General features: G+C 44.2%; 1 protein-coding gene across 2 annotated transcripts in view; it reads left to right on the top strand.

The window, feature by feature from the left end:
- Positions 1-1,357: 1,357 nt before the first annotated feature.
- The window catches only part of WBP1L (WW domain binding protein 1 like), a gene marked incomplete at its 5' end in the record, with an annotated part of 47,478 nt that continues 30,901 nt past the window's right edge, over positions 1,358-17,934 (top strand). Inside the window, one exon of one of the 2 annotated variants that reach the window (XM_084244390.1) lies at positions 1,358-1,447. In XM_084244390.1, the coding sequence (XP_084100516.1) occupies positions 1,358-1,447 (90 nt within the window). Of the gene's footprint in view, positions 1,496-17,934 lie in introns of both variants that reach the window. The other variant, XM_084244389.1, reaches the window with a different exon arrangement.

Raw genomic sequence — 17,934 nt, 5'->3', positions numbered from 1 at the left:
GCTTTACTGTAGGCACACGTGAAAGGTTAATAAAAGGTTTATTTACAAGGGAAGGGGAAATGAGGAAATATACAGCTCTGGGAGAAAAGCGGGAGACAAAGTTTTAAATGAGTCCTACCCGATCCGCCGATCTGGAACCCCAAAATGGCGCTCTGAGAGCTGGCCGCCAGCCAGGAGCGGTGAAGCCGGGAGGCGAGCGATCGCGAGCCAGAGAGAACCCTAGGCCCACGTATTTGGTTTTTTATATCCAACCTGGCTGCCCAACTCCACCCTCAGGTCCCAGCCACCCTCCCCTTGGTGGTGATGGGATTTGTCTTCCCCACTGTCCTGATGGTTTTAGTCTGGAGTGGGGGTAGAGTCCACAAAGCCTGTATGGGATTAACTCAGGACATCACTTCCCCCTAACAGAACTCCTGCTGCAGTGGCTGCAGATAGCTTCATAGTGCTGCGTCTTAACCCCTGACACCACCAGGGAGGTCCTGAGTCTGGCTTCTTTAACTCAGCATCCTGTTTTCAAAGATCATATTGTGGGGGTGGGAGGGGTGAGGGCTATCAAGATATTGTAACAAGGTGGTCCCCAGGAAAAGGGGAGGTTCCAGGTTCCCTGTCCCATGGAAAGGAGGGTGTAGCTGAGCAGGGAGGAGAAGAACTATGAGTAGGAGATGCCATAGTTAGTCAGCAGCATTTTCCATGAATGCCCAGTATGACAGTCCTATTATTGGAAAATAGTCCATCAGTCCATGCCAAAGAAAAAAACATCTGGTGGCGTTAGCCAAAACAAAACAGCAAATATATCAAAATTACAGGAAGAAAAATCTTAAAACGGATTCAACTTATTTCAAATGTTTGGTTATCTCCCAATAACTTCTTTCTCCAAAGCATTTTAGAATCACCATATGCCTTTTTAGCAAGCTGTAGATTTAGTACTTCCGCCACACTCAAGATGGCTGCATCTGAGCCAGCCTGTCAATACACGTTCTAGGTGGCCCCGCCCCCATTGGAGCTACTTCCGCCACTCTCGGCGGAGTGGTCGCATTCACACGGCTGTGCAGCATTCAAGATGGCCCGGCTTCCTCTACTTTTCATTGGCTGGATTACGGTTTCTGAGGAGGCGGAACTTAGATTTGATGGACAGCTTTCTTGGTTAATGGGCGAAGGGCAGGGGCCAATGAAGCGCGGGAACCGAAGAACCACCCCCAGGGCCTGGGCGGGCGCTTATTCTGGGGCGGGGTGGAGCCGAGCCGGAAGCGGGAGGGGAGAGTGAAACAGGAAAAGAAGGGAAGAAGGAAGAAGAGGGAAGAGGAGAGGGAGGAGGGAGGTGGCGGCGCCGTGGCGGGGGAGCAGGAGCAGGAGGGGGATGGAGAGGAGAAGGCTCCTGGGTGGCCTGGCGCTCCTGCTCCTCCAGGCGCTGCCCAGGCCCCTGTCAGCCAGGGCCGAACCCCCGCAGGTAAGGGGCAGGGGCCCGGGCCCGGCTGGGGGCCTGGGGGTCGTCGAGGCCTGGCTGGAGGGGCTGCGGCCGTGTCGCTCCCTGCCCGAGGGCCGTGGGGGTGTCGCTGCCGAGAGCTGAGGGCCCCGCGGGGCGCCCGTGGCGCGGGCAGGGTCTGGGGGCCGTCGGGGGCCAGCTGAGGGACACCTGTGACGGCTCCGGCATCAGGGAGGGAGAAGCACGGGCCCAGCGAGTGAGGGGCCTCTGAGGCGCCAGGCCGGTCAGGTGGTCCGGGGTGACCGGCCTGGGTAGGGGTCGAGTTGGGGCACTGGGGTGTATTCGTGTCCCCGTGTGGAGCAGGTTCCCAGGCTCTGGGGCTGTGCTGGTCGAGGTGCGTGGTTTACTGAACTGGGCTGAGGAGATGTTTATTTCGGGCTGGGCGGGGGCGGGCGCGGGGAAGTTCTGAGGGCATCTTGCCCCCCCCCACCCCCTTCAGTGGTATTGGGGCAGGGCTCTTGGACGGCAGGTGTGATGAAGTAGCCGGGAGCTCTCAGGAGGTGGGCAGCTTGCTCTCGCTTTGGGCCGGCCCGCCTGGGAGAACCAGTCACTGAGGCTGGTCTAGGCCCCCTCAGGGTTTTTGAGCAAAGGGTGGTGCTGATGTTAATATGGGCAGTGAGAGGAGCACCCCAGCTTTTCTTGCTGGGTGGCTTGCTTTTTATCCAGACAGAGAAGATGGCTTGCGCTGATTCCAGCTTCTGCTGGCATTTCGAAACCCTAATGGGAGCACATTGCTCCTGGTGCCAAGTTGGGTGGGGTGCAATAGGGGGAATCACCCCTCCTTCCCTTGCATTTGGCAGGGCTTTACCATTCTATTTTCTTCACTTTCCATTGCCTTCCCTGTCTTTTCAGAAAGGCGTACACATGCACACACAAAGTGTGGCATGATGGCAGAGTCTGTACAGTGTTGCACTTGAACTTTGTGTTGTGAGCAGAAGCAGAGTGCCAGCAAAAGTACTTATCTTTATCCCTAGGAGTTTGAGCTGAGTTTTCACATATGCGTCTTGTTTTGTCTGTTTCTTCTATTTAAAAAAATTAATGTTTAAAATGAGATGAAGTGCATATGACAAAATTAACCATTTTAATGTGAACAAGCCAATGGCCTTCAGTACATTCACCACATTGTGCAACCACCACCAGTATCTAGTTCCAAAACATTTTCATCACCCCAAAAGGAAATCAGGTACCCACTAAGCAGTTACTCTGTTCCCGCTCCCTTCCCCCAGTCCTTGGCCATCACCCATTTGCTTTCTCTCTTTATGGAGACACCTACTCATAATATTTCATATAAATGATGTCCTGCAATATGTGACCTTTTTGTGTCTGGCTTCCCTCAACATAATAGTTTCAAGGTTCATCTGTAGCATGTACCAGTACTTAATTCCTTTTTATAGTTCACTAATATTCCAGTGTATGACTGTGCCATAATCTGTTTATTCGCTTAGCTGTTGAAGTATCCTCTGTCCACCCCTCCCGGCATATATTTTTGCATATTAAAAATAACATGTGAAAGGAATAGAGGTTTATTTCTAACCCAGTATATTCCCTTTGCTAGGAGTGGGACCCTTCAGTGGGGTTCTTTAAAAACTTTCTTTGTTCTTCAGAAAATTTATAGCCCTCACCACTGGTAAAGTTAAGAAGTATCCATGTTGACAGAACAAAATATAGAACTAACAGTTGCTTTTTCTTTGCACCTGTCTCTACCTGCAAGGATCTGTAAAAGGCTGTCCCCAGTAACCAATAAATGACATTGTTCCAGGGTTGATCAGGAAATATCGGAGCCTTTGAAGGTGGACACGCTTTCTGAGGCAGGAGCTGTGGTGCCCTGGGCCCGAGGACTGCTTCACCTGGATGGAGAGCAATGGTGGGCTTCCAAGTAATGGTGGGACCTAGATCTCCTTCATTAGCAGGAGCAAGGATGCGAAGTGGAGGTTCCTATTAGGTTATGGAAGCCTGGGAGGTAGCAAGAAGATGTGGGAGGGGAATCTTCAATATCATGCCCGAATTGCAGTTTGTCAGTCATAGGCTGTTTTCTTATCATTTCTCTGGCACTTCCACTACTTATTTTGGGAACAAGGTGGCTTTTGTACTTTGTTCCCTTTGGATAGATACTAGTATAGAGCAGTTAAAGTTCCTGCAGGGAAGGGAAAGTTTTGTAAGGAGTATCTCCATCTTCCTCACTGTGCCTCCCCATTCCTCCCACATTCCCACCTCCACCTCATACCCCTATAGAAATTAGTAAAGGAAAAAAAAAAATCAGAGACCATTTGGGCATAGAACATACTTCAGGTATTCACTGTCCTTATTTCAACAAGTGACTTCCAGCTCACTCTGAATTGAAGGTGTGTTGTACTCATTCCCTCCTGAAAATGGTATGGGCACTGCATTGCATTTTTCCCCCTTGAACTGGCTCTATCAAAGACAATATTTTTTAATGTATGTGTTTAATATAATAAATATTTGGTATTAGGCAGCTTGCTTTCCTGGTTTTCAGCTCTGCATTGGAACAGTAATTTATTGTTATCCTGCCCCACCTGTCATTGGAACTTGAACTCCTCTATAGGTCACTGCTAACTCAGATGGGACTCCTGAATCCATAAAGAATAACTAAATAGTAGTGTCTCCAAATGATAAGTCTTTGTTCTGGCATTTGTCTCTTCCAGTTAAGTGATGATTGAGATAGAGTTTCTTTCTGTTGTTGGTTAGATTCAACCAGAAAAGTCTGTTACTTAAAGTTTTACTGGAAGTGTCTTTTCCCATGAAGTGACCCAACCATAGTTTGGACACAAATGTTTTAGAGTCGCAGTCCTTACCTTTTCTTTGTCATGCTTAAAACTCTGACTTGGATGGGAGCCCTAGTTCCTGCTATTTTTTCCCCCACCATACCCCTCATTAGTATATCCCTTGCTGCTCCCCCGGTACCCTTTCTACCACTTTTACTCACTTCCATGACTCTAGTTTGCAACCCTATTTGGGTCATATGGTAACTTTACCTGTAACCTCTTGAGGAACTGCCTGACTTTTTCCAAACTGGTATCATACTAATTTTAATTAAGTTAGATAGCTGCATGTGGCTGCTGACTAGCATGAAGTAAGCCAATTCTAATAGTTTTCCAGTATGTGGCTAGCCTTGGGGCAGATACCTGAGTTTCAAATATGACTCTTCCATTTACTGGACTTGAATAAGTTCCTTAACCTTTTGTACCTTAGTTTCTCCATCTATAAAATGGGAATAATAATGATCATATCTCTGCAGTTTGTCATGAGGTAAAAGACAATATATGTGAGGCTCTTGGAATGTATATAATGATTGGCCATCCTCAGAGTGCATTATGGGTGATGAATTAGTGCCAACTCCCAAACTAAGTTCAGAAATTGAGATTTTGGGAGTTTGGAATTGAGTTTCTTGATTCTGTTTTTATCTGAGTTTAGGTTTGTCATTGCAAATTTTTAGCTATATAGGTAACTTTTCATGGTGAGTGTGTGTAGAATAGTGGTTCTAAATTGGGAGCCATTTTGCCCCTTCCAGAGGACATTTTTCAGTGTTTAGAAACATTTTTGCTTGTCACAACTTAGGGGTGCTACTGGCATCTAGTGGATAAAGGCTAGGGATGTTGCTAACACCCTGTAGTGCTTAGGGTACTCTCCACGCAAAGAGTTGTCTAGTCCAAAACATCAGTACTGTTGAGGTGGAGAGACCCTGGTGTAGCGGTGCCTACCGTCCTCTTGCCAGCTCTGGCTCGTCATCTTCAGTTTGAGGTTAGCTTCCTATGAAGGGGGAAACACAGCAGTGTTCTGAAGTGTATGAAGTAACATCTAATAACAACTTTTAAGTGGGATAGTTTAAAGCTTTATTTTCCCGAATCTTGATTACTCTTCGATTTGTTGACATGTTACCAATTGCCTCTGCTTTGTCAGCCAACATCAAACATTTTGAAAACAAAAAACCCCACGTATGTTAGTCTGTGGTTCAGTAAGCAGGTGAGCCGCCCTTTTTTACCCCATCTTGAACTTTCTTTCCTCTTGCTTTGGTTTGCCCTTGTGGTTTCATTTTAAGAACATGTTTGTTTTCGACCTAGTGAAAGCCTGATGGCCAGTTACTTTCTTTTCTCAGTGTCCTCCGTGGTCCTATAACCACTCAGAACTGAGTCATGTTCTTAGAGCTTTTTCCTTTTCCCATTCCAAGTCTTTGATCTGCTCTCAATTTTTTATGAATGTTATTTTGTTCATACTCAACCTGCAGAATCATTAGGTATTCTCAGGTTTGCCATGAGGGAAGCTGACTGTCTTGGACTTCAGGTGACTGTGGACCTCAGGCGAGCCCTCTCTTTCAGGCCCCAGGATGCAACTCATCTGTGAGTGTTGGGCACTATCAGCTTACTCTATGCTGTGGGTATGTATCTTAGATGGCTTTGGATTCAGAATTCCTGCCTTAAGTTGTTAGGGCTAATGCTCAAGGGACCGACAGGATCCAGGTGGTACAATGACATAGATTTCATTCCTTACTCTACAAGCCCAGCTGGGGACCACTGATCCCACAGTAACTGCACAGACAGTGAGATCAGCCATTCAGTGACAGGAGCAGTGACAGCAGATCTTGGTGACTTGTCTACTTGGTGGCATACCACCAACAGTCTGAGGTTGGGCCCTGGGCACCGCCCTTTTGGACCGTTCCTTGCAGGTCCACTAGGTGGAGCAAAGTCTGGCCAAAAACTTGCCTGCAAAGTGGAAACCACAAAGAAATACAAATAAATCCAAAACTTTTCCTTACCTGGGAGGTAAGGAAAGGGCAAACAAATCTCATCCTGTTCAATTCTGTGCCATGTTGATACAATCTTGGGCTTTCCCAGTGGGAGTTAAAGTAGGTCATCCTTGCCAATTTGTAGATGACCAGTCTCACATGGACTGGGGTTTTGGGGTACTCTTACTCAGCTACATTCTCATGGCTTTGATTTACTTTTGGTGTTCATCTTTGCACACTTTGTGGGAAAACAGATGAGTTGTGTATCTTAAGTTCCCGATAACCATCATCCTGAGTGTGCCTCTGCTAAGTGTTGATCTCAGGTGTTTTAAAGAATTTCATTTAAACTGTTTTGGAAGAGGGCCTCCCTGGTGGCGCAAGGGGTTAAGATGCAACCTATGAAGCTGTGCACAGCCACTGCAGCATGAGTTTGATCCCCGACCAGGGAGATACCCACATGACGCAGCAGGCCTCTCCTGACTTACCTGCTGCTCCCCTCAGCAGTGTATTTCACTCAGTCTGCCTGTTCTGTTTCCGACTCTGTCTCTGGTGAATCCTCTCACCCTCCACATCTCTGGCCTGTACCCTGGTTCTTGTATGCATAAATAAATCAATTTAAAAAAAAAAAAACTGTTTTGGAAGAGGTAAAAGTGAATGTAAGACGCGGGAAGAATATTTGTGGTTTGGAAGGGTGGGTCGGGTTAAAGTTATAAAAACGTGTATTTTGATTTTTAAATATCAAACAAGACCAATCTTATGTTGTAACACTTATTTCACATTCTTGCAGATCAGAGCATGGGTTCATGGAGAAAATATTCATGCTTTTGAAAACTATGTACTGGTTTTTTTTTTTTTTTTAAAGATTTATTTATTTATTTATACAAGCACTGGGTACAGTCAGAAGTGTGGGAGGGTGAGAGAATTCACCAGAGCCAGAACAGGGAGCAGAGCAGGCAGAAGGACCGAAGTACACAGCTGAGGGGAGCAGCGAGCAGCCAGGGATTGAACCGGCACTACAGAGGCTGCGGGCAGCTTCGCAACCCAGCGCTCAACCGCTGGGCCACTGGGGAGGCCCTGTTCTTTTGTTCTTAAGTTATCTTCCTCTAGAATCCCACTTGGCAGTCTCACTTCAGTTATGTTAAAAACCAGGCAAACATAGAAACAGTAACCCCACCCCCCCAACTTAGTTTATTGATCAGATCTAACAATTTGTTCCCTCTTAGTGCTTTATTTTGGAGAGAAAGTTAATTTTTCACTTTCTACACTGGGATGTTAGAACATTGTAGCTATTTGGGACTTGGATATAGTTTAGCTGTGTGAGAGGTTCATCTACTATACTTCTTTCTTCTTGGATCTTTTGTCTTGAAATATGCAAATACCCTTCCTACATTTTTGGGGGTGGGGTGAAGTAGGGGAGATGAGGTAGAAAATCTGAACCTGTGTAAGGTGACACGGGGTCCATTCTATTTTCCTTCCTAAGACCTGATTGTTGTTTTGCTTGTGAACTTTTATCTCTTTAATTGGTTTTTAATTACACAAAAATAATACATATAATAATGGTAAATAATATAGAAATACAAAAATGCTTAAAAAGTTAAAGTTTGTGGGTTGGTGTGTTTTTGCTGATTTTTCTGCTTGTGCTACCCACTTACAAACATAGTAGTAGAATTCATATCTTTATAAACAGTATTACATGTGAACAAATTTGTTAGTATGGATAGGGTTATCTTCTTTCATTTGTTTTTAAACAAAAATGGGACAATTCATGTGTAGTATTTTTTTTTTAAAGATTATTTATTTATGCAAGCACGGGGTACAGTCAGAAGCGCAGGAGAGTGAGAGAATTCACCAGAGCCAGGGCAGGGAGCAGAACAGGCAGACTGATGAAATATACTGCTGAGGGGAGCAGTGGGCACCGCAGGAGAGGTCTGTGTGCCATGTGGGACCCTTGCTGGTGGCCGGGGATTGAACCCACGCTGCAAAGGCTGCAGGCAGCTTCGCAGCCGAGCGCTCAACTGCTGCGCCACCGGGGAGGCCCAGTATTTTTTTTTTTTAAGATTTATTTTATTTATGCATATAAGAGCTGTGGTGTAGGTCAGAGGTAGGGTAGGGAGAGTGAGGGGATTCACCAGAAGCAGAGTGGAGAGTAGAACAGGTGGATTGACTGAAATACTCTGCTGAGGGGAGCAGCAGGTGAGACAGGAGAGGTCTGCTTTGCCATGTGGGTTAGCTCCCTGGCCAGGGATAAAACTCATGCTGCAGTGTTCCCTGACTGACCCAAGATCTATTTCCAGTGGGGGAATTTAAGAATATATTTTGGTTACCTCCTCCTAGTATAAAAGGCATGTGAATCACTGTCTGTATTATCAGCCTTGGTTATCAGATGAAAGGTGTTTTCAAGCTATTGTTTCCTAATAATAAAGTATGAAATAATTTATTCTTAAAAGCGGACAAATACATGCTATTATTCTGGTTTGCGCATCATTTTACCTTCTTGAGTAAGGAAAAGAATGGGGGTTATTGCCAGCGAAAGAGTGTGGGTTGTCTGGGGTTTGGGAGTTGTGGTTCGTCGTCAGTTTTGACCACAGTGCTAGACCGCATGCAGATATGTCTGCTCAGGGCAGGCACACCATGTACTTGCTGTACTGAGGTGAGGGGCTCCCTGGGGCCTCTTGATGCCTGTCCCCAACCTCCATTTGGCACTTCCTGTTCTGAGGTGAGGATGGTTTCTGAGGCTTTTTGTCTGTGTATTTGATTACAACAGCTTTATTGAAATATAGTTCACATACTATAAAAGTAACCCTTTTAAAGTGTACCATTCAGTGGTTTTTAGTGTATTCTCAAGGTTGGGCCACCATCATCACTATATAATTTCATTGTGGATTTGATTTACATTTCCCTAATAAGTGATGATGAACATTTTTCATGTCTGTTGAGTGTTTATCCTCTTTGAAAAAGTGTCTCTTCAGATCTGCCCCATTTTAAATTGAGTGGTTTGTTTTTAGGTTGTTAAATTTGATGGGTTCTTCTTGGATATTAACCACTTATTGGATGTGTTGTATGCAAATATCTTCTCCCATTCACTAGGCTGTCTTCTTATTTATTCTATGGATTTTTTTTTCTTTGCTGTGCAAAAGTATTTAAATTTTATGTAGTGACAGTGCCTACTTTTGCTTTCATTTGCTTTACCCTTGAGAATATTTAACTTTTTTTGGAAACTACTAGACTGTTTTACAAAGTAGCTGGATCATTTTACATCCCCTGTGGCAGTGCATGAGGACTCCAGTTTCTCCATATTCTCACCAACACTTGCTATTATGTTTTTTTGATTATAACCAACCAGTGTGTGTTAAGTAGTTAGGACCTCATTGTGGTTTTAATTTGTGTTTCTCTAATAATTTGTGATGTCGAACATATCTTCGTGTTCTTACTGCCCACTTGTGTATCATCTTTGGAGAAATGACTCTTCGATCCTTTGGCCACCTTAAAGACGCTTGTCTGAGAGGAGGAGGGGGTCTTCCCATGGAACCCCAGTGAAAGACTTCCCCGTAGAGATATATTTCAACTATATTGGACCTTTAAATATTCTGCCATTCTACCAACTATTCTCATGCCTCTGTATCAATTTCATAGCCACTCCTTACTTCTATTAGCGTTGCCCAGGCACGACTCTCAGGCAGCCAGCTCTGCAGTAAAAGGCCATGTGGTCAAAGAAGTTTTTCTCTTGGAGATTCACGATGTATTTTACAGTTAAGTCTCTGAGGAGCATCAGTTAATAAACCTATGAATCCCTTTTCAGGCATTTCACTTTTTCACAGATGATAAACCCCTGTGGTTTGCAAATATTTTCTCCTATTCTGTGGTTTTTGTTTCATTTTGTTTTTCACCTTTTTTTTTTAAAGATTTATTTATGCATACAAGAGCTGGGGTACAGGCCAGAGATAATGGGGGTAGGGGTGGGAGGGGGGAGGACGATTCACCAGAGACAGAGGGGGGAACAGAACAGGCAGACTGACTGAAATACACTGCTGAGGGGAACAGCAGACGAGACAGGAGACATCTGCTTCGCCATGCGTGTTGTTCCGAGGATCCTGCATGAGCTGCAGAGGCTGTGGATTGCTTCATAGCGTGGGGCTTAACCCCTTGCACCACCAGGGAGGTCCCTTGTTTTTCACTTTCTTGATGGTGCCTTTGAAGCATGACTGTTTTGAATTTTGATAAACTCCATTTTGTCTTTCTTTTTTCTTTTGTCTCTTGTACCTTTGGTGTTCCTTAGTTATTTTAAGGGCTCTGTAAAGCTTAATATATTATTTTGGGTCAAGAATAAATATTATTTAGAATAGAATCTCTTAGGTTTTTTATTGTACGAAGTTTAAAACCTACAAAAATATAGAGAATGATGTAATTAGGCCCACGTATCCATCAGCCCACACCAGCAACTTATCATTAGACCATTCTTGTTTTGTCTCTTACCACTTTCATGTCCATTCATCTCTAGTGAAAATATTTTGAAGCAAATTGCAGACTTCATATCATTTCAATCATAAATGGTTCCGTTAGGATCTAAAAGCTTTCTCTTTCTTACTTGAACAGATCTGGTGGTGGAGTTTTAATAACGGCAAATACCCTCTTCCCTTGATGCTTTGTCATTTTGTTTCACACATATATTCTTGTCCAGCCTCTGTCCCAGTGTTTAAAGTGAAAGATTAACTTATGACTTTTGCCCTCAATTTCTAGTGTAGGAAGAGTTTTTGGGGAAAATCCTCCTGTTATCTGAGATTGCACAAATGTTCAGAGAAACCTGGGAAAATGAGGTAACCCCATCAGTGTATTTTCTCCTTTCAGCTCTCCAGGGGTGTAAGCTGTGTGTCTACACCCCAGGCCTGGCTTGACTGTGCCTGCCCTCGTGGTACAGTATTGGGGGTGTTCACAGCAGATAAGCAACATTGCTGAGGGAAAATGGAACATAGGATTTGGAAACTGAAAGACCATGGAGAAGATTCTATGAACACATATTCTAAATGTAAGAGATTTAGGGTTGAACAGACTTCTTTACTGTGGGACTCTCAGAGTCTTAGCTGTAAAGCAGAGGTCTTGTGACTCTTCATGGGCCCCATTGCAGAAATGGTGGCCTTGGAGCAGTCTCTGGACAGTGCTGATAAAAATAGCCGTGGGGGTAGGGGAGGTAAGGAGTTGCCTCAGGGTCCTAAGAATAGGTGGTCGCGTGATAGACTCGTGTGTTGCAGAACCCTCACAGAGTCTAGTTTAATGAGAACCCTGACTGAGTCTAGTGAGACTCTTCCTGTGCAGTCTCCACTGTGGTTCCATGGGGAGTCCTCTCTCACTTCAGTCAGACGCTCTAGGACATACTCTTTTGAAAACTGTTTGGTGTTTGACTACTTTTCAAAATAGATGTTGAGTATTAAAAAAGAAAGAAACACAAGCACTAGTCCTAAGTCACTTCCCATTTTCAGACCTTTGTTCTGTAAGTGGGATCGTGTGTGTTCCAGAATTTATCCCCCCACCAATCCTGTCACCAGCTGATATGAGGAACAACTAAAATGAATGTAAAAGCAGTTCATAAGCCTTGAGTCTGCTGCAAAGATGATTGTTGATTGTATCTCACTGGTCAGCTCTAACTTTTCTGCAGTATTGAGCACACCTGGTCCAGAACTGAGCAAAGTGAAACTTTGGAACAGTGAGTATTAGTGCAAAGATATTGGCATCTGTTAATTTTTTTCAGGGAGTGAAAACTCTCCTTCTTGCTATTATGGGAGATGCTGTCTCAAAGGCACTTTCAGCTTTTCCTCCCTTAAGGCTTAGACCTATATAGTAGTGTCTCTACCCACTTTTGCTTTGCTCTAGGGCTTTCTTTACGATTTGGACGCTGGGTCAAGATGTTTTTTAATAAACTTACTTTCTGCTGTCAGCCTGTACTGCCTATTCTCTGGCCTGAGGTTGGGCACATGGTATGACTATAGGATCAGCATCCCTGCCACTGGTATAATACCTTCTCCAGTTTCACCATTCTTAGTCATCATTTTACTTGAAACTCGTGTGTTACAGAAATTTTCCCACTCCCTAATACTTATGGGAGGGGTTAATCATAATGCTTTCTTCTGGTATCTTTGACCATGAAATCTTGGCGCTGGAGTATATGGTTACTGAATAGCCTAAGGAAGAAGGAGGTAATGATTTGATTTACATAAGATCCAGGAAATGAAGAAAGGTATGGTGCCAGGAGCTGTGTTTCCAAGTAGACTTCGTTAAGTTTCATTGTCCCTTATGCAAAAAAAAAAAAAAAAAAAAGGAAACTTCCAGGTGTTGCTAATAGAGTTATCTGGCAAATGGGAGATAAAACCTGGAGCAGTTTCATTCCATTTCCCATAATCGAAAAACTGTTGCTAGGAAAGGGGCGGGAGCCAGATTATGTCTCAGTTGTACCTTGAGGAAGGGAGGTTTACTTCTGAGATGGCTTCGGTGCTTTAAATTCCTCAGCTGAGAAAAGAGATATACAGATAATGAGACACACAGGGTTTCCTAGTCCCTGCATCAAACCTCCTGCCTTTGAAGTAAAGTCTAGGTGTTCTCCTGATTGCTTTGCTGTTTATCAGGGTTCTGTGGCCAGGAAAATGTCACCCATTCTAATGTATGGAGATTCATCGATATCAACTTCATGTTTATGATCTTTTTATAAATCTCTTCATCCATGCCACACTGTACCTTGAGGGCCACTTTGTGCAAGGTATTGCTTGATAGCATGAGAAGTACAGTAGTAAGTTATGCATCTTGTCTTCAAGTTGCTTATGCTTTAGAAGACAGACCTGATAGTGAAGAATGTTGCCGAGTACATAATAGAGTGAGTGCATTTTCCCACAAAAGATCAACCAAGATGGTCTCTCTTGTACCATGCAAATGACTGCTCTTATGATCTTGCACCCAGAGGGTGGATTTGAGGTGCCTTTGAGAAGATGACCTTGGTTTTAGTGCTTTCTGTTGGCCTGCCCCACTGCACCTGCTTTCCCACCTGAAGTGGACCATATCTTTTTCTCTTGCCCACCATTTAAATAACAGTGAAAGATGAAATCAGATTTCATGGAGACCTTGAAGACTCATGTTGTTGTAGAGCAACCCCGATACAAAACGGGGTGCCTGATGGTGGGTCCTTACCCGCGCGCTTAAAAGGACTTATCAATGCTCTACTGCAGGCACACGTGAAAGGTTAATAAAAGGTTTATTTACAAGGGAAGGGGAAATGAGGAAATGTACAGCTCTGGGAGAAAAGTGGGAGACAAAGTTTTAAATGAGTCCTACCCAATCCGCTGATCAGGAATCCCAAAATGGTGCTCTCAGAGTTGGCCGCCAGCCAGGAGTGGTGAAGCCAGGAGGCGAGCGATCACGAGCCAGAGAGCAAGCCCAAGGCCCACGTGTTTGGTTTTTTATATCCAACCTGGCTGCCCAACTCCACCCTCAGGTCCCAGCCACCCTCCCTTGGTGGTGATGGGATTTGTCTTTCCCAATGTCTTGATGGCTTTAGTCTGGAGTGGGGGTGGAGTCCACAAAGCCTGTATAGGATTAACTCAGGACATCACTTCCCCCTAACAATGTTCCTAAGGGAGTTCTCTTTCCAAGTTATATCTGAGTGTGTAGCATGTAGTTGGTGTGAACTGTGTCCTTCCTATTCATATTCTGATCTTTTTTTTTGGAGAAGTTTGTGAGGAGACATGAAATGTATCTGGAAATAGCCCTGAGCTGTAACTTGCTGATTTTTATGTAATTCTTCCCTACTTGCCAGTTTGGTTGAGGTGAATGACCTATTTATTTCCAGGGCGGGGGGAAAGAAAAATGAACCTAGCATTTTTGTAGAAAAATAAGGTGCTATTGTACTTGATAAAGCTGATGTTGCAGATGCAGCGATGCCCATTAACCGTCAGTAACAGCCCACTGTTAGTGGTGAGATTTAGAGACCCCTCCACTCTGGATAGGATAATAAATGTCCATGGTGGTGATGAGTATTTGTGGAGTGAAAAATTGTCAACACAAAAGAATTTCCTTACCAGGGAGCAGAAAAGCAAGAGGCAGTAGCCTTAGGAAGCCCTTGTAAATTGGTTTCACTCCTGCTACTTTTATTTCTTTCTCTGTTTGTAAGACTGAGGTTGTAACATTGATATGGGTTCCTTCCCTCTGCCTCCCCCACAGCAGAACAAAACCAACTCCAAGAATTTTCGTAGTAAATATAATCAAACAAGCAAAAAGAGAGCCTAACTAAATTACTTCGTAAAATCCTGTCCTTGATATTCACAATGCTGCCTTAGTCATCAGAAAGAAAAATGCTGGTTGGAGGTGCTCAGTAAATACACACACTTGTGGGGCCTTGATGTCTACTGCCAGCTGATCTTTGCCTTGGCTTCTGACTGTCTCTAGTGTTCTCATTTCCATGTGTTCGGCCATGCTTGGTCCTGCCTAGCGTGCTCCCTGTCCACCCAAACCTTCCATGTTAATTTTGTAACCATCTCCTGATAAAACTTTCTTTGGCTATTCCATACCTCAACAGCTTCTCTCCTTCAAGCTCTTCTTATACTTACCATTTCTTCTCTTCCCCAAATTTATTATAGAGGGCTTGTGTCTGTTTCTGAGTCTACTATCATTTCTCCCGAGCTGCTGGATAACTAACTAAATAAATCCCTTATGGCAAGATTGAGTCATCCAATAAATAGTGCATCTCACCCCCTCCCCCCATGGTATGTGCTGGATGTGATTGTGACTATCAAGTCATACATGAGGGGATGTGGCAAGTAACAATCTCAGAATCCTATCTCCATGTCTATTTAAGACACCTTAGAGCCACAGAGGCTTGGTTGAAATGCTGACCCAGTGCCTCCCCAGCAGTAAGTCTTGAACAGCTTACCTAACTTCACTGTAAAATAAGAGCTGTCAATATATGATAAATTCTTCTGCCTCTGAAATAATACCATTTGATGTTGAGCAAGAAGTTACACACTGCATTTAAGGGCTGCTTGCCCAGTCATCTTTCTGGTAAGACTCAATTGTAGAAAAGCATCCACAGCTTTTATGGATACATTGTAGAAGAAATAAGCCCTGTGATTTGTAGAACTCCTCCTCCTGTTCAGAAAGGAAAGGTGTGCTTTTCTTGTCTAGGCAGGCTTGCTACATGTTTGCCTTTGTCCAGCCCAAGACTCAGATAAACTAGCATTCTTGGTTTCTAGCAGCTGAGCAATCTTTAGCATTGCTACTTGGCAAAGTTCTGCAAGTCTTTGTTCTGGGTTTGGATTTCTTCCCATGGTATTCCCCCAAATAATTACTTTAGGATTCTTCTATTCATGTTCAGCCTCAAATTCATGGGTTGAAAATGTTTTGGTTTGACTTTTATTGCAGCACTCCTGTTGGTTTGGTATTTAAGTTAATATTCACTTTTGTTTTCTTTTGAGTTAGAACTTTTTAAAATATTTATTTTTATTTATTTGTGCATACAAGAACTGGGGTGTAGGCCAGAGGTGTGGGATGTGAGAGGATTCACCAGAGAGAGTGGGGAGCAGAATAGGTGGATTGACTGAAATATACTGCTGAGGGGAGCAGCGGGCGAAACAGGAGAGTTCTGCTGTGCCACGTAGCTTAGCTCCCTGGCTGGGATCGAACTCAGGTCTGGGATTGAACTACAGCTGCAGTGGCTGGAGACAGCTTGATCGTGCTGAGACTTAGACCCTGGGCCACCAGGGAAGCCCTGAGTTAGAACTCTTTTAAGTCATTTAAATGTGTCGTGTCCAGCCTGATAAAGGTAGAAAGGTCTCTCTTTTTTTTATATAAGATTTTTTAAAAAGATTTATTTATTTATTTATACAAGCACTGGGTACAGTCAGAAATGCGGGAGGGTGAGAGAATTCACCAGAGCCAGAGCAGGGAACAGAACAGGCAGACCGACCAAATGCACTGCTGAGGGGAGCAGCGGGCGGCAGGAGAGCTCTGTACTCCATGTGGGACCCTCACCCGGTGGCCGGGGATCGAACTGGCGTTGCAGAGGTTGCGGGCAGCTTCGCAGCCCAGTGCTTAACCGCTGCGCCACCAGGGAGGCCCTAGAAAGGTCTCTTATCTCAGATGTTGTGTGTCTGGTTTAGCAACCTCTACTCAAAGCTTCTGCATATAAAATGCCTGTAGATCTGGATATTATCTCTTACTCTAGAAGCCTGGGGGCTGCTGTCCTGTTCTGACAAACCCCTCTTTCTTCAGATTCCTTGATTGCAAAATTAGGAACCCCTGGCCCTTAGCCCCATCTCCTTCAACCCCAGTGGCCAGATGATGTGGGTGTAGGAACAGTTTGCCAGGTTACTTGAGATTGGAGACAATGGAAGATCTTCACCTTCTGTTTGCTCCTTGTGTGGGGATCACAGGTGTGCTGGGAACAGATGAGAACTTTAGGACTTGCCCAGTCATTTCCATCATATAACTGTGGCTCCTAAAGTTAAGAGTCCTCATATCCAAGTACCCTGATACCACACTCTGGGACACCGCTGTCAGATCTATCAGTAGTATAAGTGGCAGCTTTATAAGCAGGGTTCTAGAGTACTGAGCAGGAATGTGCAAGTGTGTTAAACTGACCCTCAATTCTGGTAACTTCTGGTTCAACTTCTGACTCCTGTATTGTAAAGAAAAAATCTTTGATGCAAGTGACTTCATTCAGTGTCTTGCTTTTCTATTGCTACCTGTATGACCTTGGGCAAGGTGTCCTCTATGTTTTGGTTTTTGCAAGTGAACAGAGATACTGCTTATATCATGAAATTGTTATGGGGTTTAGTGAAAGGTTGGTTAATGGAGTTCTTAGCACAGTCTGTTTCATTGTTGGTGCTGAACAAATAACTCCTCACTTTCCCCAGAATTTAAATGCATAGCCTGCCTAGAAAGATTTTGTCAAAAGATTGTTAAATCAACTACATTGAAAGAATGAATTCCACCTGGTATAAACATACATGCTTTTACATTTTATCATCTTAAATAGTAATTGGAATCCATAGAGTTTCGGCATTACAGTTCTCTGAACTGGGAAGAAGGGGCTGGGTCAGTGGAAGGATGTCTCAGACACTGCTTGGGGCCATACACAGTTGTGAAACTGCAGCATTTTGACATCATAATCCTGCATAATTCAGGTTTAGTGCCCTTTTTAAAAATTTTTTTATTTTTAAAGATTTATTTATTTATTTATACAAGCACTGGGTACAGTCAGAAGTGCGGGAGGGTGAGAGAGAATTCACCAGAGCCGGAGTGGGAGCAGAACAGGCAGACTGATGAAGTACACTGCTGAGGGGAGCAGTGGGTGTGGCAGGAGAGGTCTGCGCACCATGTTGGACCCTTGTCGGTGGCGGGTGGCTGGAAACGAACCGGCGCTGCAGAGGCTGCGGGCATCCTTGCAGCCCAGTGCAGCCTCGCAGCCCAGCATTCAACCGCTGCGCCGCCAGGGGGGGCCTGCCCCTTTTTTTTAAAGTTGGTGAATTCATTATTGAATTTAATTCTGCATTGTCAGGTAGATGACTAAAATTATTACCTTTGGTCTACCATGTATAAGCCTGGATAAAAAGAGCCCTCTTTTTTTTTTCAGACTAGCAGAAATTGCTAATGATTATTTTGTCTATTTTGTCTCTCTAGGTTACAGTAATCGTTGTAGGGCGTAGCAAAAAAGTATATTTGCCTTCACGGGAAT

The sequence above is a fragment of the Talpa europaea genome (assembly GCF_964194135.1).
Source record: "Talpa europaea genome assembly, chromosome: 10".
Lineage (NCBI taxonomy): Eukaryota > Metazoa > Chordata > Mammalia > Eulipotyphla > Talpidae > Talpa > Talpa europaea.
The sequence above is the reverse complement of the archived record's forward strand: the minus strand, read 5'-3'. Positions and strand labels throughout refer to the sequence as shown.